Source organism: Dromaius novaehollandiae, chromosome 10 (assembly GCF_036370855.1).
Source record: "Dromaius novaehollandiae isolate bDroNov1 chromosome 10, bDroNov1.hap1, whole genome shotgun sequence".
NCBI classification, from domain to species: Eukaryota; Metazoa; Chordata; class Aves; order Casuariiformes; family Dromaiidae; genus Dromaius; species Dromaius novaehollandiae.
This window is the reverse complement of record NC_088107.1, coordinates 15,209,919-15,225,878: the sequence shown is the minus strand read 5'-3', so window position 1 is coordinate 15,225,878 and position 15,960 is coordinate 15,209,919. Positions and strand designations below refer to the sequence as shown.

General features: G+C 35.5%; 1 protein-coding gene across 1 annotated transcript in view; it reads right to left on the bottom strand.

Annotated features, from left to right (window-relative positions):
- Positions 1-1,911: 1,911 nt before the first annotated feature.
- Positions 1,912-15,960, bottom strand: part of LOC112985824 (protein unc-13 homolog A-like) — a 33,621-nt gene continuing 19,572 nt past the window's right edge. The window contains exons 6-7 of the mRNA XM_064517388.1: positions 14,848-14,983; positions 1,912-1,996 (exon numbers count right to left, since the gene is read on the bottom strand). Of these exons, the coding sequence (XP_064373458.1) occupies positions 1,972-1,996; positions 14,848-14,983 (161 nt within the window). The 3' untranslated portion in view covers positions 1,912-1,971. The remainder of the gene's footprint in view (positions 1,997-14,847; positions 14,984-15,960) is intronic.

Here is a 15,960-nt window from a genome sequence, read left to right as displayed (position 1 = left end):
CTATACACAGATTAAAGCACTGGCAAGATGTTATGAATGCATTCATATTTATTTATGTTGTAAGGTAGTCCCAAACTGCTCATATGTAATAATATTTGAATGGGCTCTCACACATTAGAATATGGCTGGGTTTTAGTCCAAACTTCATCACACACTTGTTTTTGTACCTGTATTGCCTGCCCAAGTTATGACAGGATCAGAGTTTTCCCTGCTCTTCAGCATCTGCTGTCGCATGAAGCAAAAGAGTAGCCACCTCTCCACATCACAAGTTTATATAGCTTGAACCTTGATATTCAAGGATAGAAAGGAATGAGTCTCCAAGGGAGATGATTTTGCTGTTTGGACTACGTTTGAATCTATTGCTTTGATATGCGTACAAGTTCAGGAGGACAATTTGTTTGATCAGTTTGTTCAGTCACATACCAATGAATGCTAGTTGATGGACAATACGCTAGAAAAACGTGCTCTGATAATCCATGTCAGTACTAGAAATTCTGATTGAGAAATGCATACTAATACATAATCATTTAATCAGAGGATGAAGGAAACAACAGTAATTGAATTTATAGATGAACTAGTGTACTGCTCTGATTGTAAACCAGTCAAAATTCAAGCTATGAGTTTGTAACCAAACAATCACTATGCAAATGTGGTAAATTATTTCAAGTGATGTCTACCCTGCATGTGAATGTTCTGGTGTCTTTCAAGAAAGCAGCTGAAAGTTGAGAATGTGGCATAGCACTGAAAGTCTAATTAAACTTTTCATAAAGATTTCCTCCGCCTCCCACCGAAGCTCTCTATTCTCCTCTGTTTGTAGCTCTCTAACTGTAGAATTCTCACTCTGCTCTGCCTGAAATGGCTGAATGGTGGGAGGGGGTTTGAGATCAAGTAATACAGACAAGGGGAATTTGCCTAAACAAGAACTGATACCTACTTTTGCCTTTCTAGAAATGTACAGCTTTTCTACTTGTTTCATGAGAATACTTACACAAAAACTGAATGTACATCTTTTATAAAAAGCTGTCAGCATCAATTAGATAAGCTAGTTCCCAGAAGTTGACAGAGCTATCTACTTAAATTATGTATATTATTATTATCTACTTAAATTATTATAAATAAATTATATATTATGTAAGTAAGGCCTAAATAAAGTACTCTAACCTTTATAGCATGTAAACATTTTGGGAATGAAAGATGACATATAAATAAATAATAGTAAAGCATTAATAAAGTTACATGAGAAGAGAAACACATAATAAGGCATAGACTATAATTAATCTTAGTCCAAAATTAAGCTCCTAATGATTTTTGTATTCCATTCACATTAACACTTAAAGAATACATCATGAAAAATGTTATTATACTGAATCACAGGGGAAGTCAGAATGATTTATCTTTTATTAAGAAAAGGTGTCACCATAAACACAATATTACCATGAATATTAATAATGAAGTCAATTAAAACTCAGGCCATAATAGCACTGAAAAGCAATATCAGAATGCTTCCAATAACCACAGGCAAAGCAGACACTTGTGAAAGAATTAAGAAAAGAAAGTTATACAATCTGATTAGTAGAAGGAGCAAAACAATATGGACGGACAGGGACAGATTTTCGAAGAAGTTAATAGTAACTTCTGTCATGTGACAAAGACATTTTATAATTACACAACCTACTGTATAATTAAGTTTTGTGAGTTATTTTATGAATACCTCAAAGTGTCTAATTTAGATGCATCTTTTGTGTAAGATGTAGACATCGTATCCTCTCTCCTGTTGGGAGCCTCTTCATGATTATCTCATTCCTAGATTGGAGTATAAAGTCATGCTCAAAAACAAGAAATGATCTGAGAAATCTATGTTTTTAAAACCTGTGCTGCATTAAACCAATTATCCAAAAAACCCACCTCATCTCTACAGAGTTCTTCAGATTACTCCAAGCAGAGCTGCTGAATAACTTGTCACCTTAATTTTCAACTCTGCAACAGAATGTCAGTCCTTAGGGAGACATAACACAGATAAATAAAGCTTTACTATTCTTTTGTGAGAAATAGTTTGCACAAGAATATTAACAAAATACCTACTTCATTTATCATCAATAATTGCTTAATTTAAAAAATCTGCAGCAGTACTCCTCTATTCTATTTGATGTCTCTGTCTGTCAGGACTTTGAGTGCACCAACAGGCTGTATTAGATCAGCCTTACCTGTAGTTTTCACCTACACCCCTGCCACAGGCCCAGGAGCCCCATTTCCACTCAGCCCAGGGCAGGAGTGCCTGCTGGAGCTGTGCTGTAAGAGTGCTGGTCTTGAGCCCTGCCACAGTCATGCCTGTGCCTGGCCGTGGGCCCTGCTGACCTGGACTGCTGCCTAAAACAGATCTCAGAGATTGGCTTCTTACAAACAGGTTTGTAACTACCAAAAAATTTTACTTGTAATAATCTCTGCTGAAGTTCAGGACCATATTGCTCTGGTTCCTCTTCAATTACCTAAGTCTTACTTCTATATTCTGTATTTGTGAAAATTTAGTTGAGGATAATGAAGAGTTTTTCTTTAAAAAGTACTATAAAAATGAAATTTGTAGCTGTGCACTATAAATTTTATAACAAACCTCCAAAAACATCCTACTGAGAATTTCATGGTGTGGAATTAAATCACGTACCTTTCAAAAATAAAAGCCAAAGTACCAAAATCTATTTGGGAGAACTCTAGGAAGGAAAAAATGTAAAGGAACATGTCCTCTTGCATCACCATCATTTGTTCTAAACTGCAATTTGCCTTGCCAAAGGAAATTTTTGTTCTCTACTACTACTCTTAGCAGTTCTATACATACTTGGTTGTTCTGACAGAATTATTATCTACTCCCTCAATGTCCTATTTCTCAGTTTCTGCTGAGTACAATGTTTTCTCTTCATACTGCTGTTGCTAATTTATCTCATTCTCCATATTAGTTTTTCCACCCAAATCTTTTAAGACATTCAGTTGTTACCAAATTTATTCTTAAGATTACGTATTTGCTTATCTAAAATAGAGGCAAATTATGACCCTTAAAAAACCTTAGATTTCAAATGCACCATCTTTATCTCACTTAGTATTCTCCAACTCTAATCCTTTACCATCTTCTTCCTGCTATGCAGAGCTACTACAACAGTCCTTAAACTTCTTTAAAAGGATTTCTTTTTTTAAAGTAGAGTTTGAAAAACTACTTTTATTTCAGCCAAGTGTAATAAGTCTAAGCAAGAGAAGGTCTGAAAGAAAAAACACAGTTGAGAAGAGCAACAGGGTGGAACTGAACTCAGAAAGAGCAGCAGAGCAAAAAAGACCATGAATGAGCAGTGTTAGCTTAAGTGACATACAAAAATTAAGCATGCAGAACAATGGAATGAACTCTTAGCACTACAATGCTATTCAAAAGGGCTTTATTTTATATGAAAACTGTAAGCCATTATTACTACAGTTCTCTCGTATTGTAAAGATCTGTCCTGCTGTAATATAATAAATGAATAATGTCATTTATTTGCAGTTTTAAATGACTGCTATATATAAAATTAAGTCAAATATCACTTAAAGCAGAATACTTTCCTCCACACACTGCTTTACAGAGCTCAGGCAGAAAATACAGCTGCCCAAGCAGCCAAGCTGCTCAAAGGAATGATCCTTAGTATCTGAAAGTAGTTAGCATTACAGAGGAAGTCACTCATTTGGTAGGTGTTTGATGTAAACAGCCATTTTACCTTGCCTTTGCAACACAGAAGTGTTACATGATGCAGATTGTAATCCAGAGGAAAAAATAAACAAACTCCAGTAGAACAGCAAATCAAAGAACAAATAGCTGCAGCAGCCACTTATCAACATATACATTTTCTTCTTTTGAACTGTTCTGCACACAATATGTTCCTTCTTGTTTTTCTGCTCACAGGGTACTTCCATATAGCTGCTGCTTGCAGAAAATGCACCAGTGACTGTTTAATACTACAATACTGGCTTAGAGCAAGCATTCAAGTTTATAGCAGAGGAGGTTCAACTCGGATACACAACTGCTACTGCTATTATTAAGGGTCTTAACAGGGCCATTTAGTTAAAGATTTCTGCTAACTTTCCTTTGCATATCTTTTTCTACAGTTAAGGAAAAGTCAAGTTATCTTACTTCTCTTGCTACTAAAAAAATATAAAATTCATGCTTGCTCAGTTTTGTTTTTTTTTTTTTTTTTGTATTTAGCATGGAACTGCATTGTATACAATTTATAATCCTGTGCTATTATTATACAAGCATTATTCATATTCAAGCAGCACAGAGAACCCAGACAGGGATTCTATCATGCTAGATACTATAAAAATTAGAAAGTAATATTAGTTTCCTTCTCAAAGACTTTTGATATTTGATATTTATATTAAGCTGTTTGTACAAACTAGAAGAGATTAGCAACTTATAATGACAAACCCATTTTCTCCTTCTATGTACTGTGAAAAAGAACAATAGTCACATATGCCAGCTACAATTTATGCATCCGTGCTCAGTTATTACCTTGAAAATAAGACTTACTATAGCTCAATTAATTATAATTGTTCAATCCAGATATTATATAAATATCTAGATTATTTTTATTTTATTATATAATATTCATATTGTATAAATATAAAATATATAAATATTTTCCTCACCAGTTGTGGGTATGAGGTAAGGAAAATTAGAATAGGCAATGGGCAACTGAGTATTGAATATTTTTTTTTAATCTGGTAGTTTTGTCCTAAAGGATGTAACTTGACAAAATCAATAATTTAATAACCTCCTGATAAACAATGCAATTTAATTTCAATGCTTACTGGATTGCTCAAAGATATTGGTAATACACAGAATGCCTTTGAGTGATATTTCTCAGTGGCTAAAAACAGATATGTTAAACAAGTGCTCTTAAAAAGAAGATTGGCATTTTTAATCCAGTATTTAACTTTCCTACTTTTCTCTGGATGCCTTCTAGTTTAACTTTAAAGATCAGCAGTGTGTTTGGGCCCTTCAAGGTCTGCCAAGACCATACTAAACATTCTGAAGTGGGAGCAGGCCTTAAAACAGCTTCCTAGTGCTAGATACATAAAGTCCCCTCCAACCTGTTCCTTATTTTCCTCAACTATCACGGGCAGCTTGGAAGAGCAATCTACTTTTCTACTAAGAAGTTCTGAAAGAACTGGTAGTCAGGAAGAATTAGTAAATGCAAAAACACTGATTACAATGCCACATTTTTTTTTATATATTTTAAAAGTAATGTACAGGTTCTGAAAGGCTGGGAACTAGTGAAAAGGCATGTGTGACCTACATTTTTGTTACCATGCCTTCCCATTTTCTTTCTTTTGGACCTTACTTCTTGTTGGCAGTACGTAGTAACGAGTACATGATACATAGAGTATACCATAATGCATCATGGTAGATAGGTGATGCTTAACTATTTTATACTATAACTTTGTAGTATAATTTTGAGGAACATTCTGTCTAAGGAACAATTTGAATGATCACAACAGAAAACAAACTGATATGGACCAACAGTATCTGCTTAAACAGCTACGACTACCTATGGCAAGTATGGTTTTAGACGTTTCTGATCTGTAGCTATACCAAGATGTAAAATGGAGGTGGAAATGTTCATGTTTTATAAACAATTTTCTGCCTGCTTATCAATTATTCTGTTATCCAGGCATGAATGATTAAACAAATTACTGGATAAATGGCTGTAAAGTGATTACTGCAAATGAATTTAGACTTCAACAAATGTATGCTCTCTGTATCTCAAAACAGGTAGATTAATTACATTTTTAAGAAGCCATTTATCTCTCAGGATATTGCAAGCATTAAGAAACTTCTAAGGCTCAACTTATGATGTTTAAGCTTTCTTTTCAATTTTCAGTAGTTTGAAAAAAAATCTGCATGTTGCTGTCATATCACACTATTTTACTTTAATGAATAACAGTTTAATGACAACAATTACATTAAAATCAGCATTGCCAGTGACTGGAGGTAGTGAAGTCCCGTTCTAGTAATATATCTCCTTTTAACACTCAGCAATCACCATCACACAAACATTAGATTGGAGGAAACACCATCATAAAGCCAAATGTGGCAGAACCAAATAGGCAAAACCAGCTTTGTCCATAAAATCTATCTAGGGCTATCATGCTTTGTAGGCAACCTGTCTCTCCTTCATTTCCACTGTGAATACAGGATGTATGATGACATCTACTCATATGCCTACACAGGTGGAAATAAATAACATGATGAACTGAGATTTTTATACCTAAGCAAGTCTTTTTTTTGTCTCATGATTGATTTATACAACTACAGAGAAGATAAGTATCACAGAACATACTAATGTTCTTTATAAAAAGAAAGATCCTTACCCGTGTTGTTGTCATTCATTAGATTAAAAACAAACAAACAAAAAACCAGCACTGTTTAATTTTGCTTGGTTTGGAACTCCACTAATCAATCTGATGCCACTCATTTTAGTTTCTGGTTGGCAGGCACTAATATAATACTTTTTAGGTGATTTAATTGTGGACTGCAGCATTAATATTGCCTGACATGTATTTGATTGCTATTTTTAAAGTATAGCAAACATTTTTTAACATAATAACTTGAGGGTATCATTTTCAAGAGCTGAGTGACTAAGTACCTTTGAAAAGGTAAAAACTATTAAAAAAACCTTTTTTGAGAGTGACTGAGTAAAGGAACTGGTTGCCCAGAGAGGTTGCAGAGTCTCCATCCCTGTAGACAGTCAAAAGACGTTTGGACATGGTTGTGGGCAACCTGCACTAGGTGACCCTGCTTGAACGGGGACTAAATGATCTCTATAGGTCCCCTCCAACCTCAATCATTCTGTGATTCTGTGAAAATGGGACATAAGAGCTTACCTTTCTCATGTTTTATTTTTTTCTTTAAGGTTTACATCACCCTTTCAGCATAATCCTTCTTTTGCTTAAATGAAGCTGATGGTGATGATGCAAACAGTAGTTATTCACATTTTAACAAAACAGACTCTTTTTTTTATTCTAGGTATTCCACGTCTAGATTGGATGGACTGATTTCAATCATGAAACATGTTTTTCCATGTTAACATGCAAGTTAAGTAAAATGTCTCCTGAAGAAACACTATAAACCTACAGAGAATTGATTGCACTCTATATTTAGTATTCATGTGTTTCAAATTGCAGGTATATGATCCTGAATAGAATAATTCAGTTTTATTCTAATGTACCTTGACTGCCAATGGAGCATATAGTTTTCATTTCAAGCTTTTATCAGCTTTAATGTTTCATGTAATAGTGTTTCTGCTTCATTCACTCATCTGCAGTACTAATTCAAATTATTGTAGCTTAAGGCAATTATGTCATACTATACTGCTAATATCACAGGTGTGTATGTTACTTCCCAAGTATGATGGCACACAAACTAAGCATATGAAAGGTATTTTTTTTTTTTACTGAAGAATATGACTCAAGCACTTATATGCATATTTTTCCTGAACACGCATCCATCATTCTCCATCATTCATATATTTAAAACTATAAGCCACTTTGTTCTCAGTCATTCTGGTATAAAATCTATGCAAATCCCTGGCTATTCTGGATATACAGCAATATATTTGTATCTGAATGGCACTAAAGAGACTAATCATCAAATCTTTACTCTTGCTTGTAGTAGCATTCAGCACTGGGCAATAATAAGGCATACAGAATGCACCAACTGTTTTATCACATGGTTACTATACACAGTTGAAATGAAGCATATACTACATAACCATTGATTTAAAAAAATTATAGTCATTCATTCATTAGACTCATTGAAGCAACATTCACAGAGAATTTTTTTTAAATGCTATTTTCCCCTTCTTCATTCTTTTCCTTTTAAGAATCTGGGAGAAAATAAATTGGTCTAATAAGCAGTCACTTGATCATTTACCACATCTCCCAAATTCTTTCTTCTGTATGTTAGTTATTTTATGATTCATAGCAAAAGTTAATCAGTTACACTTAATTAACTATCAGTCTACATCTTGAGTAGTCTACCATAAATATCACACGCCATAGAAATGTAAATATTTGACCAATAAATTGACAAACATATACCAATGTAAAGAAAAGATTAATCAAGAAATGAGCTTGATACACACTAATACTTAAATATTTATAAGATACTTGAATACAATCATTCACAACAAATGGTTTAATTTAATACCCTATCTTCTCAGATTTTTCTTTATTTGTGTATTTTCAGTACAAATGCAGTTATTTTGAATAAATACTCATCTCGATCTTAAATTAAGCTTTAAAATCATTAGACTCTTTCTGCTTGCAATCTTTGAAAATATCTATTATTAGATGAAAAAAATCTTTCAATTTGAAAACATTGTCCTGTAATTTAGTGGTGGCATTGTGTTAGCTAATTTAGATGGTCATCTTCAGTTACTAATCCAAAAGTTCATTTAGATTCAAGAAAATTATCTCGGACAAAGAGGCAAAGGAAAGAACTCCATAATCAGGACAGATAGCTAAATTCTTTTGGTTTAGATAATCTGTTCAGAGGCTCAGATCTCTGCTGGAAAAGAGGTGTCAGCCCAGATGGCTTGCTAATGACCAGACGTGCTTAGAAAAATAGAGGGAGACAACAATGGTCCCGTTACTGACAGCTCTCACCCTAAGGAAGCACTTGTACTTGTCTGTAAATATACTGCATGAACATGCTAATAAATGTGAAAAGGCCAAAAATCACCATAGCCAGAAAGATGCTGTAGCATCTTGTACATACATATTGCCTGACTGCATCTATGAACTCGATCTTTCTGCAGACTCATTTCCTAGTAATTTTTTGAAGAAACTACATGCACTATGACTCTGATTTTTAACTGTACTTGAAAATGTCATGTAAGTGCTTATGCAACAGGTTATCTTCTCAAATACATAACTAAATAATATGAAAGCACTCATCACCTTTTCTCTTGTGTTTGAGCTATTTTTCTGATACCACTGCTGTCAGACACTTGGCTTAAACATGAGCCAAGTACCTGACACTCCATATATTCTTGCTGCATTTCCCAAGAGTGTACTCTATCCTGCTTGAGGACGATGCATCTTTCTGAGTGTCCACTGCCCACAGACTGTCTTTCATGTGTTAATACAGACCGAGGGCACTATGAAAAGTAATATAGTCTGCAACAGCTGGCATGGTAGCCAAAGTTAACAGTAAAGAGAGTGACTTTTCTTTCTAGTTTGCCTTTGCAAGTAGAGAGGAAGAGAAGTGACATAGAGAGTACACCAACATAGAGAAAGCTCTTTTTCTCTGCTCAGAAACTACTGCTGAGTATACTCCTACAGGCCAATAGGCCAACTGGACCCCCTCCACAGTATTCAATTCCACTCTGCAGAAGGTGATGGTAGTAAAGTAATAAGATTGCTGCCACTCCATTCCTTCCCTCTCGCATCCATTATACAGCATCATCTCCCACACCCAGGGAAGCAAGGAGACAGTAATTATCTTTATCTTTTTTCCCACCACATTGTTGCTTGTTCAAAGCTAATAGATAAAAATTAATTCCGGTCTGGAAAACTTCCAGAAAATTTGGTAACCTGCCTAGGTAAATACATTAGCTCCAGAAATTGAGCTTAAATGCCTTTCCTGGCTTTTCAGATACAATAGATTAGTTTTAACAGTCAGGTCACCTCCAGACTTGCATCCCTTCCTTTCTTAAGCATTGAACAATTCACTATCCAACAGCTGACTCCTACATACAAGTATTGCTTATAGCTGAGAACGTAAGCAGGACAGGCACTCAAAGCCTAATGGATCAACACTGCCAATAGCTCCAATTTAGTTTAAATGAAGACTCATTCATTCATATGTAAAATCCCACTAACCATTTATTGTTAGATTTGGTCACAGAACCTGTGATATGTCACATAAACCTGCTGGATAGGAGCATAGATCTTTCCTTAACAGGAAACATTTATTTCATAATATCTTACCTTATTGGTTCAGATGTTCTTTTGATCATTTTCCCCTTACCAAGAGTTGATTCTTCCCCAGTCCAGCTGTGATTAAATATCCCTCTGACTTTCCTCTCATCTTTTAACCCTTTGTGTTCCTTTATAGCTATCACTCACCCGCATAGTCATCATCTGGTTTATACAAATCAATTCGATACATACTTTAATAGCCTCATTCATTAGATCACCGGCTATCTAATCCATTATTTCCATAGCAGGACACACAGGACTCCATGCTTGGAATTATACTTTAGATATGTGTAGTATGGCTCACTAATAGCTACCAAATACACACCTACTATGTAGACAGAAACTCAGACCATCATAAGGAAATGGTTCGAAAAAGCTGCTGAGTTGTATGTGCTTTGCAAAGTTATTTGAGTTGTATGCATATATTTAAGAACATTTGGCTCTAGATATGTCAACTGATCAATTATAAAAAGTCATTCTGAAAGGCAATTTGTTGTGCATACTTTTTCAAAGTCAAATGCTCTCTGCTGTTTAATTATAAACATAAGCAAAGGCACCAAGCTATGCTTAGAATAAAGTATCTACATAATCTCAAGAAAGTTTTGTCATACTTTGGTGAAATCAATCACTGCCAATGTGCTAACTTTGAAAGATGAATAATAAACACTACTTCCCAGGTATTTTGATGTTAAAAGGTGATGTTTTAAAAATCAGGCATTTTATTTTAATGAAATTTAAGAACTGTAATAAATGGTTTAGGAAATACAGGCAATCTGGCTCTGCTAGCAGGTGTCAGGGTGCAATTGGTGCATTTTAAATACTCAACAAGCTATCACAGCCCAAAACCCAGAAAAACTGTAAATGTTGACTTGTGTTGCTTTATGAGGGGTAACAGCCTTATAAAGCTAGAAGGAGGCATTAATAAAGGATAATTTTAATCTAGCAAAACTAAGCTCCATAGATTCTCATTGCAGTCGACAGAAAAAAAAGTGGGAGAGAAAAGGATTTTTTGTCAGCTTTAGTCCATCATGCTGCTATTTTGCTAATGCAAAGGATGGTCCCACTTTTCCCTCCACAATAATTTCAACCGTTTTAAAAGCAAGATGCAGAGAGACTATTAGCCAGCTGACCTGTCAAGCTTAAATTTTCAAATCACCATACTGCTGCATGATTGTTAGTGACTGCACAAGGCAGCTGGCTGTTATAGGTTACTGGAGGTTGGGAAGATCCCACTTTCTGGTGGCAGCACAAACTTGAATCAGCTTAAGCTAATCATTTAACCAAAGGCCTAGATTTGTCTATTAAAATTGGTAATTAAGAGCAGCAGATACGCTGGAGTCTCTCTCAGTCTCTCCTCCCATTCAGAGGAAGCAAAGCTAAGTATAACCTCACTAGGCCAAAAGTGTGTCTCTGTGTATATGTATGAATCGCTCCTCCTTCATGGCAGGCTATCAGAGAAGAGGAATGGTGAATGATCACAGAGTGCTCCAACAACAAGTGATGGTCTGCTGACTGTTATCTTTCACTGACCAGTATCACTAGTTCCACAGTGTTTACTCTTTAACTCAAAAATGTACCATCAGCTTTGCTTTTTTCAAATTCTGTGGCTCTACTATTTCAGCCATTATCAAAGAAAAATGTCCCCATTCTTATCAGGAAATTTATCTGCCAAACTTAAGCATAACACCTCAGCAAACAGCAAAACTATTACTGAAATCCCAGACACATGAAGTCTGGAACCTAATGTACATGCAGCAGCTCAATGTCTCATTGCTTCAGTATTTTAGAAGAACAACAAATTTAAATCACATAGCTAGCTTCTAAAGCTGGATGATAGCCATGTTATTCCAGTTAGATGGGAGGCGAGTGCTCACCTTAAGAGTACTCTCCGGCCTCCTCTAAATCTGCAATTTTATGGTACAAAACTGTCAGCAACAATTCTAACCTTTTCTTCCCACCCTCTATGCCGTGTATCTGTTCGTATTCAATGACATTTTCAAACGACTATTTGTAGGGCACTAGCTACTGCCAAATCTGTAAACTGGATCAGGTGAAAGATCTCCCTTTAAAACAACCAATCACCCCAACACATTTTTTCTTTTTTTATAAACAGGATCGGTGCAAAGATTAGTACCACGATACCCAAGCGGGCAGCATGCTGAGATCAGAGTCAAGATACAGAAATTAAGCCAGTATCGCTCCTGAACACTTTGTACTGTGAAATCATTGCCTAAGAATATACAGGGAAAAGAGAGGATCCGGTGAAACCACAGACAAAACTATGCACTGGTGTATTAAGAAACCAAAACCAATTATGGAAATTGCAACATACCAAGGAGTCCTGAGATTTAAGGAACTGAATGTAACAATTAAATGCCATGGTCCCATCTCTTCCTTCCTCATACACACATTCATATATCTGACACAGGCAGAAAAAGATAGTGTCTCTTAATAGGAACAAGGCACACAGAAAATCTCTGTGATATATGAACTGCAACAGAGACTGCGAAGATCTAGGAAGAATTTTGGGTTTGTAAAAAGGAGCTGAAAAATCATAGATATTATCTAAATAATAATATACAAGTCTGTGAGCATCAAGCATAATTTCATTACACAAATCCTCAGGATCATCCGTAGTTCCAAAAAAACAAGTTAGAACAAGTTTGTGTGCTTCTGCTGCTTTTCCTACATTTAAGTCGAACAGGATTTTTAATAGCTGAAAAACATGTAGCAATAAAAATCCATCACTATTCCACTACTGCTTTTCAATTTTATGCTGCTCTAGGCATTGTAATTTAGTGTCATTAGTACTCCTAATGTAAACTGCTGTCACACACAGTACAGTGTTTACAGATCATATACTATACAAGAAACATTTTCATACCTCTCTGCTCCTATTAAGCATATTCCTTTGATGAGATGGCATATAGTTTGCAGTTTGTGACAGAGTCCTTCATTTTTTTTTAGCTTATTTTGGTTGTAAGCAGTTCTGCTTCACATTTTGTAAAGCCTTTTTTGTTACTAGGTACGAACTGTTTTATTGTTTACATGGCAGAGAGTCTTCCTGCTTCACCTATTGTGACCAGGTTGAAGGCTAACAATTAGGGAAAAGCAGGGCTCCCAATGAGCTGTTGCTCTTATTTTCACCGAGGTGACTTTCTCTTTTATATGTCACAGCTCTGTAGTTTCTGCAGAGGTGATTATTTAAAAAGTAAAACAATCTAGATTCCCACAGCCACCCTCACAGCTGCAGACAGTAAAGAATTGTCTGCATTTATAACGACCACTGGAGTATCCTCAATGCTTCGCCACATAGAAATCAATGTATTTTGAGAAAGACCAGTAATGAGGAATCTTACAGACCACTGGCCCATCAGCTTTGTTGTCCCAATGCGTGCTCTTAGAAATGGTATTTGTTCCTCCTATTGGTCTCAGATTTAATTTCTTTAATGTCTTGTGGACATCAAATTTAATTATCATGCAGGCAGCACACTGCTTGTGAACTATAACCTGAAAAGCCATTGTTAAAGATGATGCAAGCAGCAGTACCACCAGAGTATTTAATGCTTCATGTTGCAAGGTGGAGTTCAGTTGTTTGGAGCTCTGTCAAAAAACTTTACCTGTTCCATGCTTCAGTATGCATATTTTATTATTTAGACTGTTGATCCACTGACACTTTGAACTGGCATAAGCTAGGACTGCCCCTGCTCGTTTCTGTTCTTCTTCTGTGCTGACACGAAGTATTTAAGCATTAGCCAAGTTGAATGGATCATAAAACTGATCTGAATAGAAGCTAACATGCAAAATAGTTAATATACAAATTATAAACAGATATGTTTAATTCTAATCCAGATCAATTCCCCAGTCTGGTTTATTGAATGGCCATAGAAACTCTTATGCTGACCCACGAAGGAGGACAACACAAGGTTAGCAGTGATCAGCTGAAGGCGGGAGGAGGATGAGATTGCTCCTTCCAGTTTTCTTCGTTCATCCTTGAGCCTATTTGATTTACTGAACAGGCAGAAAATAAATCAACCAAAAAAGTGAACACTTCCTATTTCCCAGTTCAGCACGGGGTTCAACAGAGCCTGTTTCAACAGAGTTCCTGTTCCAGCAGAGCTGGAAAACTGGCGATGAGAGCATACAGGTATGACAGAGGCTTGGAGATGAAGGAATAGGAACACGGAAGGGTTAGAGACAAGGATGGAGGGAAAGAGTGGCTTCCAGTTCTGTGAGCCATTTCATTATGTGAGAGAAAGTTACCGTACCACGTCTCTGCCATTAAAGGAAATAGAAAAGCTAATAAATAGCTGTACTGTCTTTAAAATAATGTCCTTTCCAAATGTCACCTTAAACGAGGACCAACTGCACATCATCTTTGACCAATGTATCAACACAGGTTTGTACTTCTGAAGCCACTGGTATGTAAACAATCTGCTACAAAAGATTCTAGAATATTTTACTTATCCCTTTTTTATCATTAATGGATTATACTTCTGTTTTGTAGGAATTTGCCAAAAAAAACATTTCTGGTTTACCTCTGTCTATGTTTTTGTAGACTTAAATCCCCTTTTCTGACAACCAATCATCTCTCTCAGAAGGCACGCATATTTGCTAATTGGTTTGGCAGGACACAATATTCTTTAGATTTTTTTCTTTCAACAATATACAGAGATTTATTATTCTCTATGCCATAATAATAATGGAAACATGTTTCATGTCTCTATAGGTCTATGAAATTTCTAGACACATTCTTGCTTAACATATTTGTATATGTATCACTGAACATCATTCAAGAATAAAAAATCAGTAAGTGTTACAATATATGTCTGATATGACAAATTAAAATACCTCAGTTTGTTTTCTTTCATGTTGAGACCACTGTCCATGGATGACAGGTTACCATGTGTATCTTGATGTGAATGAGTTGTGTCTTGGAGGGGAGCCTTTCTTTGATTGCCTCTACAATCGAAATCTTCGTGGATATCTATGGAGAAAGGAAAAACTGTTAGAAATCTCTCAGGCTGTTTTACAGGAGGAACTTCTAAAAGAGGAAGTAAACATTAAATTCATGAGTAATTGTATTAATCATAGGGAGTTAATTCAGTTGATTCCAAAATATTTTTATAACTAAATCACATCCTATAAGAACATCAGGAACGGAGTTCCAAGATCATCTTCGGATTTTTGTTCTGAAAATTTCTAAAGCCCTAGGCCACTTCCTTTTTCTCGCACAAACTTGGGAACAATTCATTTCACTATTGAAAAATAGACTACTATTGGATTGGGAAGAAACCAGATCTCTTGATTTTCCAGTCATATTACAGTTCTTAACTAACGATATATTTCTTCTGTGTCTGTGCACAGCATTCCAAAAAAAATTTTTTTTCAGTAAAGAATCAGGTTTATTACTTTAACTTCACTTGCTATCAGCCTAGAGCTGACCTTATTTCAAGTTCTTATCTCTTTGGAGGAAGCTGAAATGTCTCATTTGCAGTCAGAGCTACAAATTAATTTACCGAGGAACATTTTACTCCATAAATTGACCTACTACATTTAGTGAGAGGAAAGGATTCGTAATCTGGCCCTGATCCTGAGAAAGTATTCTTCCATGATGATTTGAAGAATTCAGATGCCAATCTCTTTTCTTCCCATGTCTGATGTTTTGGTCACATATTAAGAGGTACGTTTTGATGTATTTTCTCTCACACTGTTTACCTAGGCAAACAGCCAGATTGGTTAGCTGTCAAAAAAGTAAAATTTATGTCTTATCTTTTGCTTAGAGTAAAAGCAACACTGTTGTGAAACAAAGATAAGATGAAGGTAACATTTTGGAACAAACAGGATCCTGTGCTTAAGTTAAGCTCAATTCATATATTTATATATAAAGTTAATACTCTACTGAATAAGTTAATGCTAACTTTTGAGCTGTTCAGCTATATGTGTATTATAGCACAAACTAAG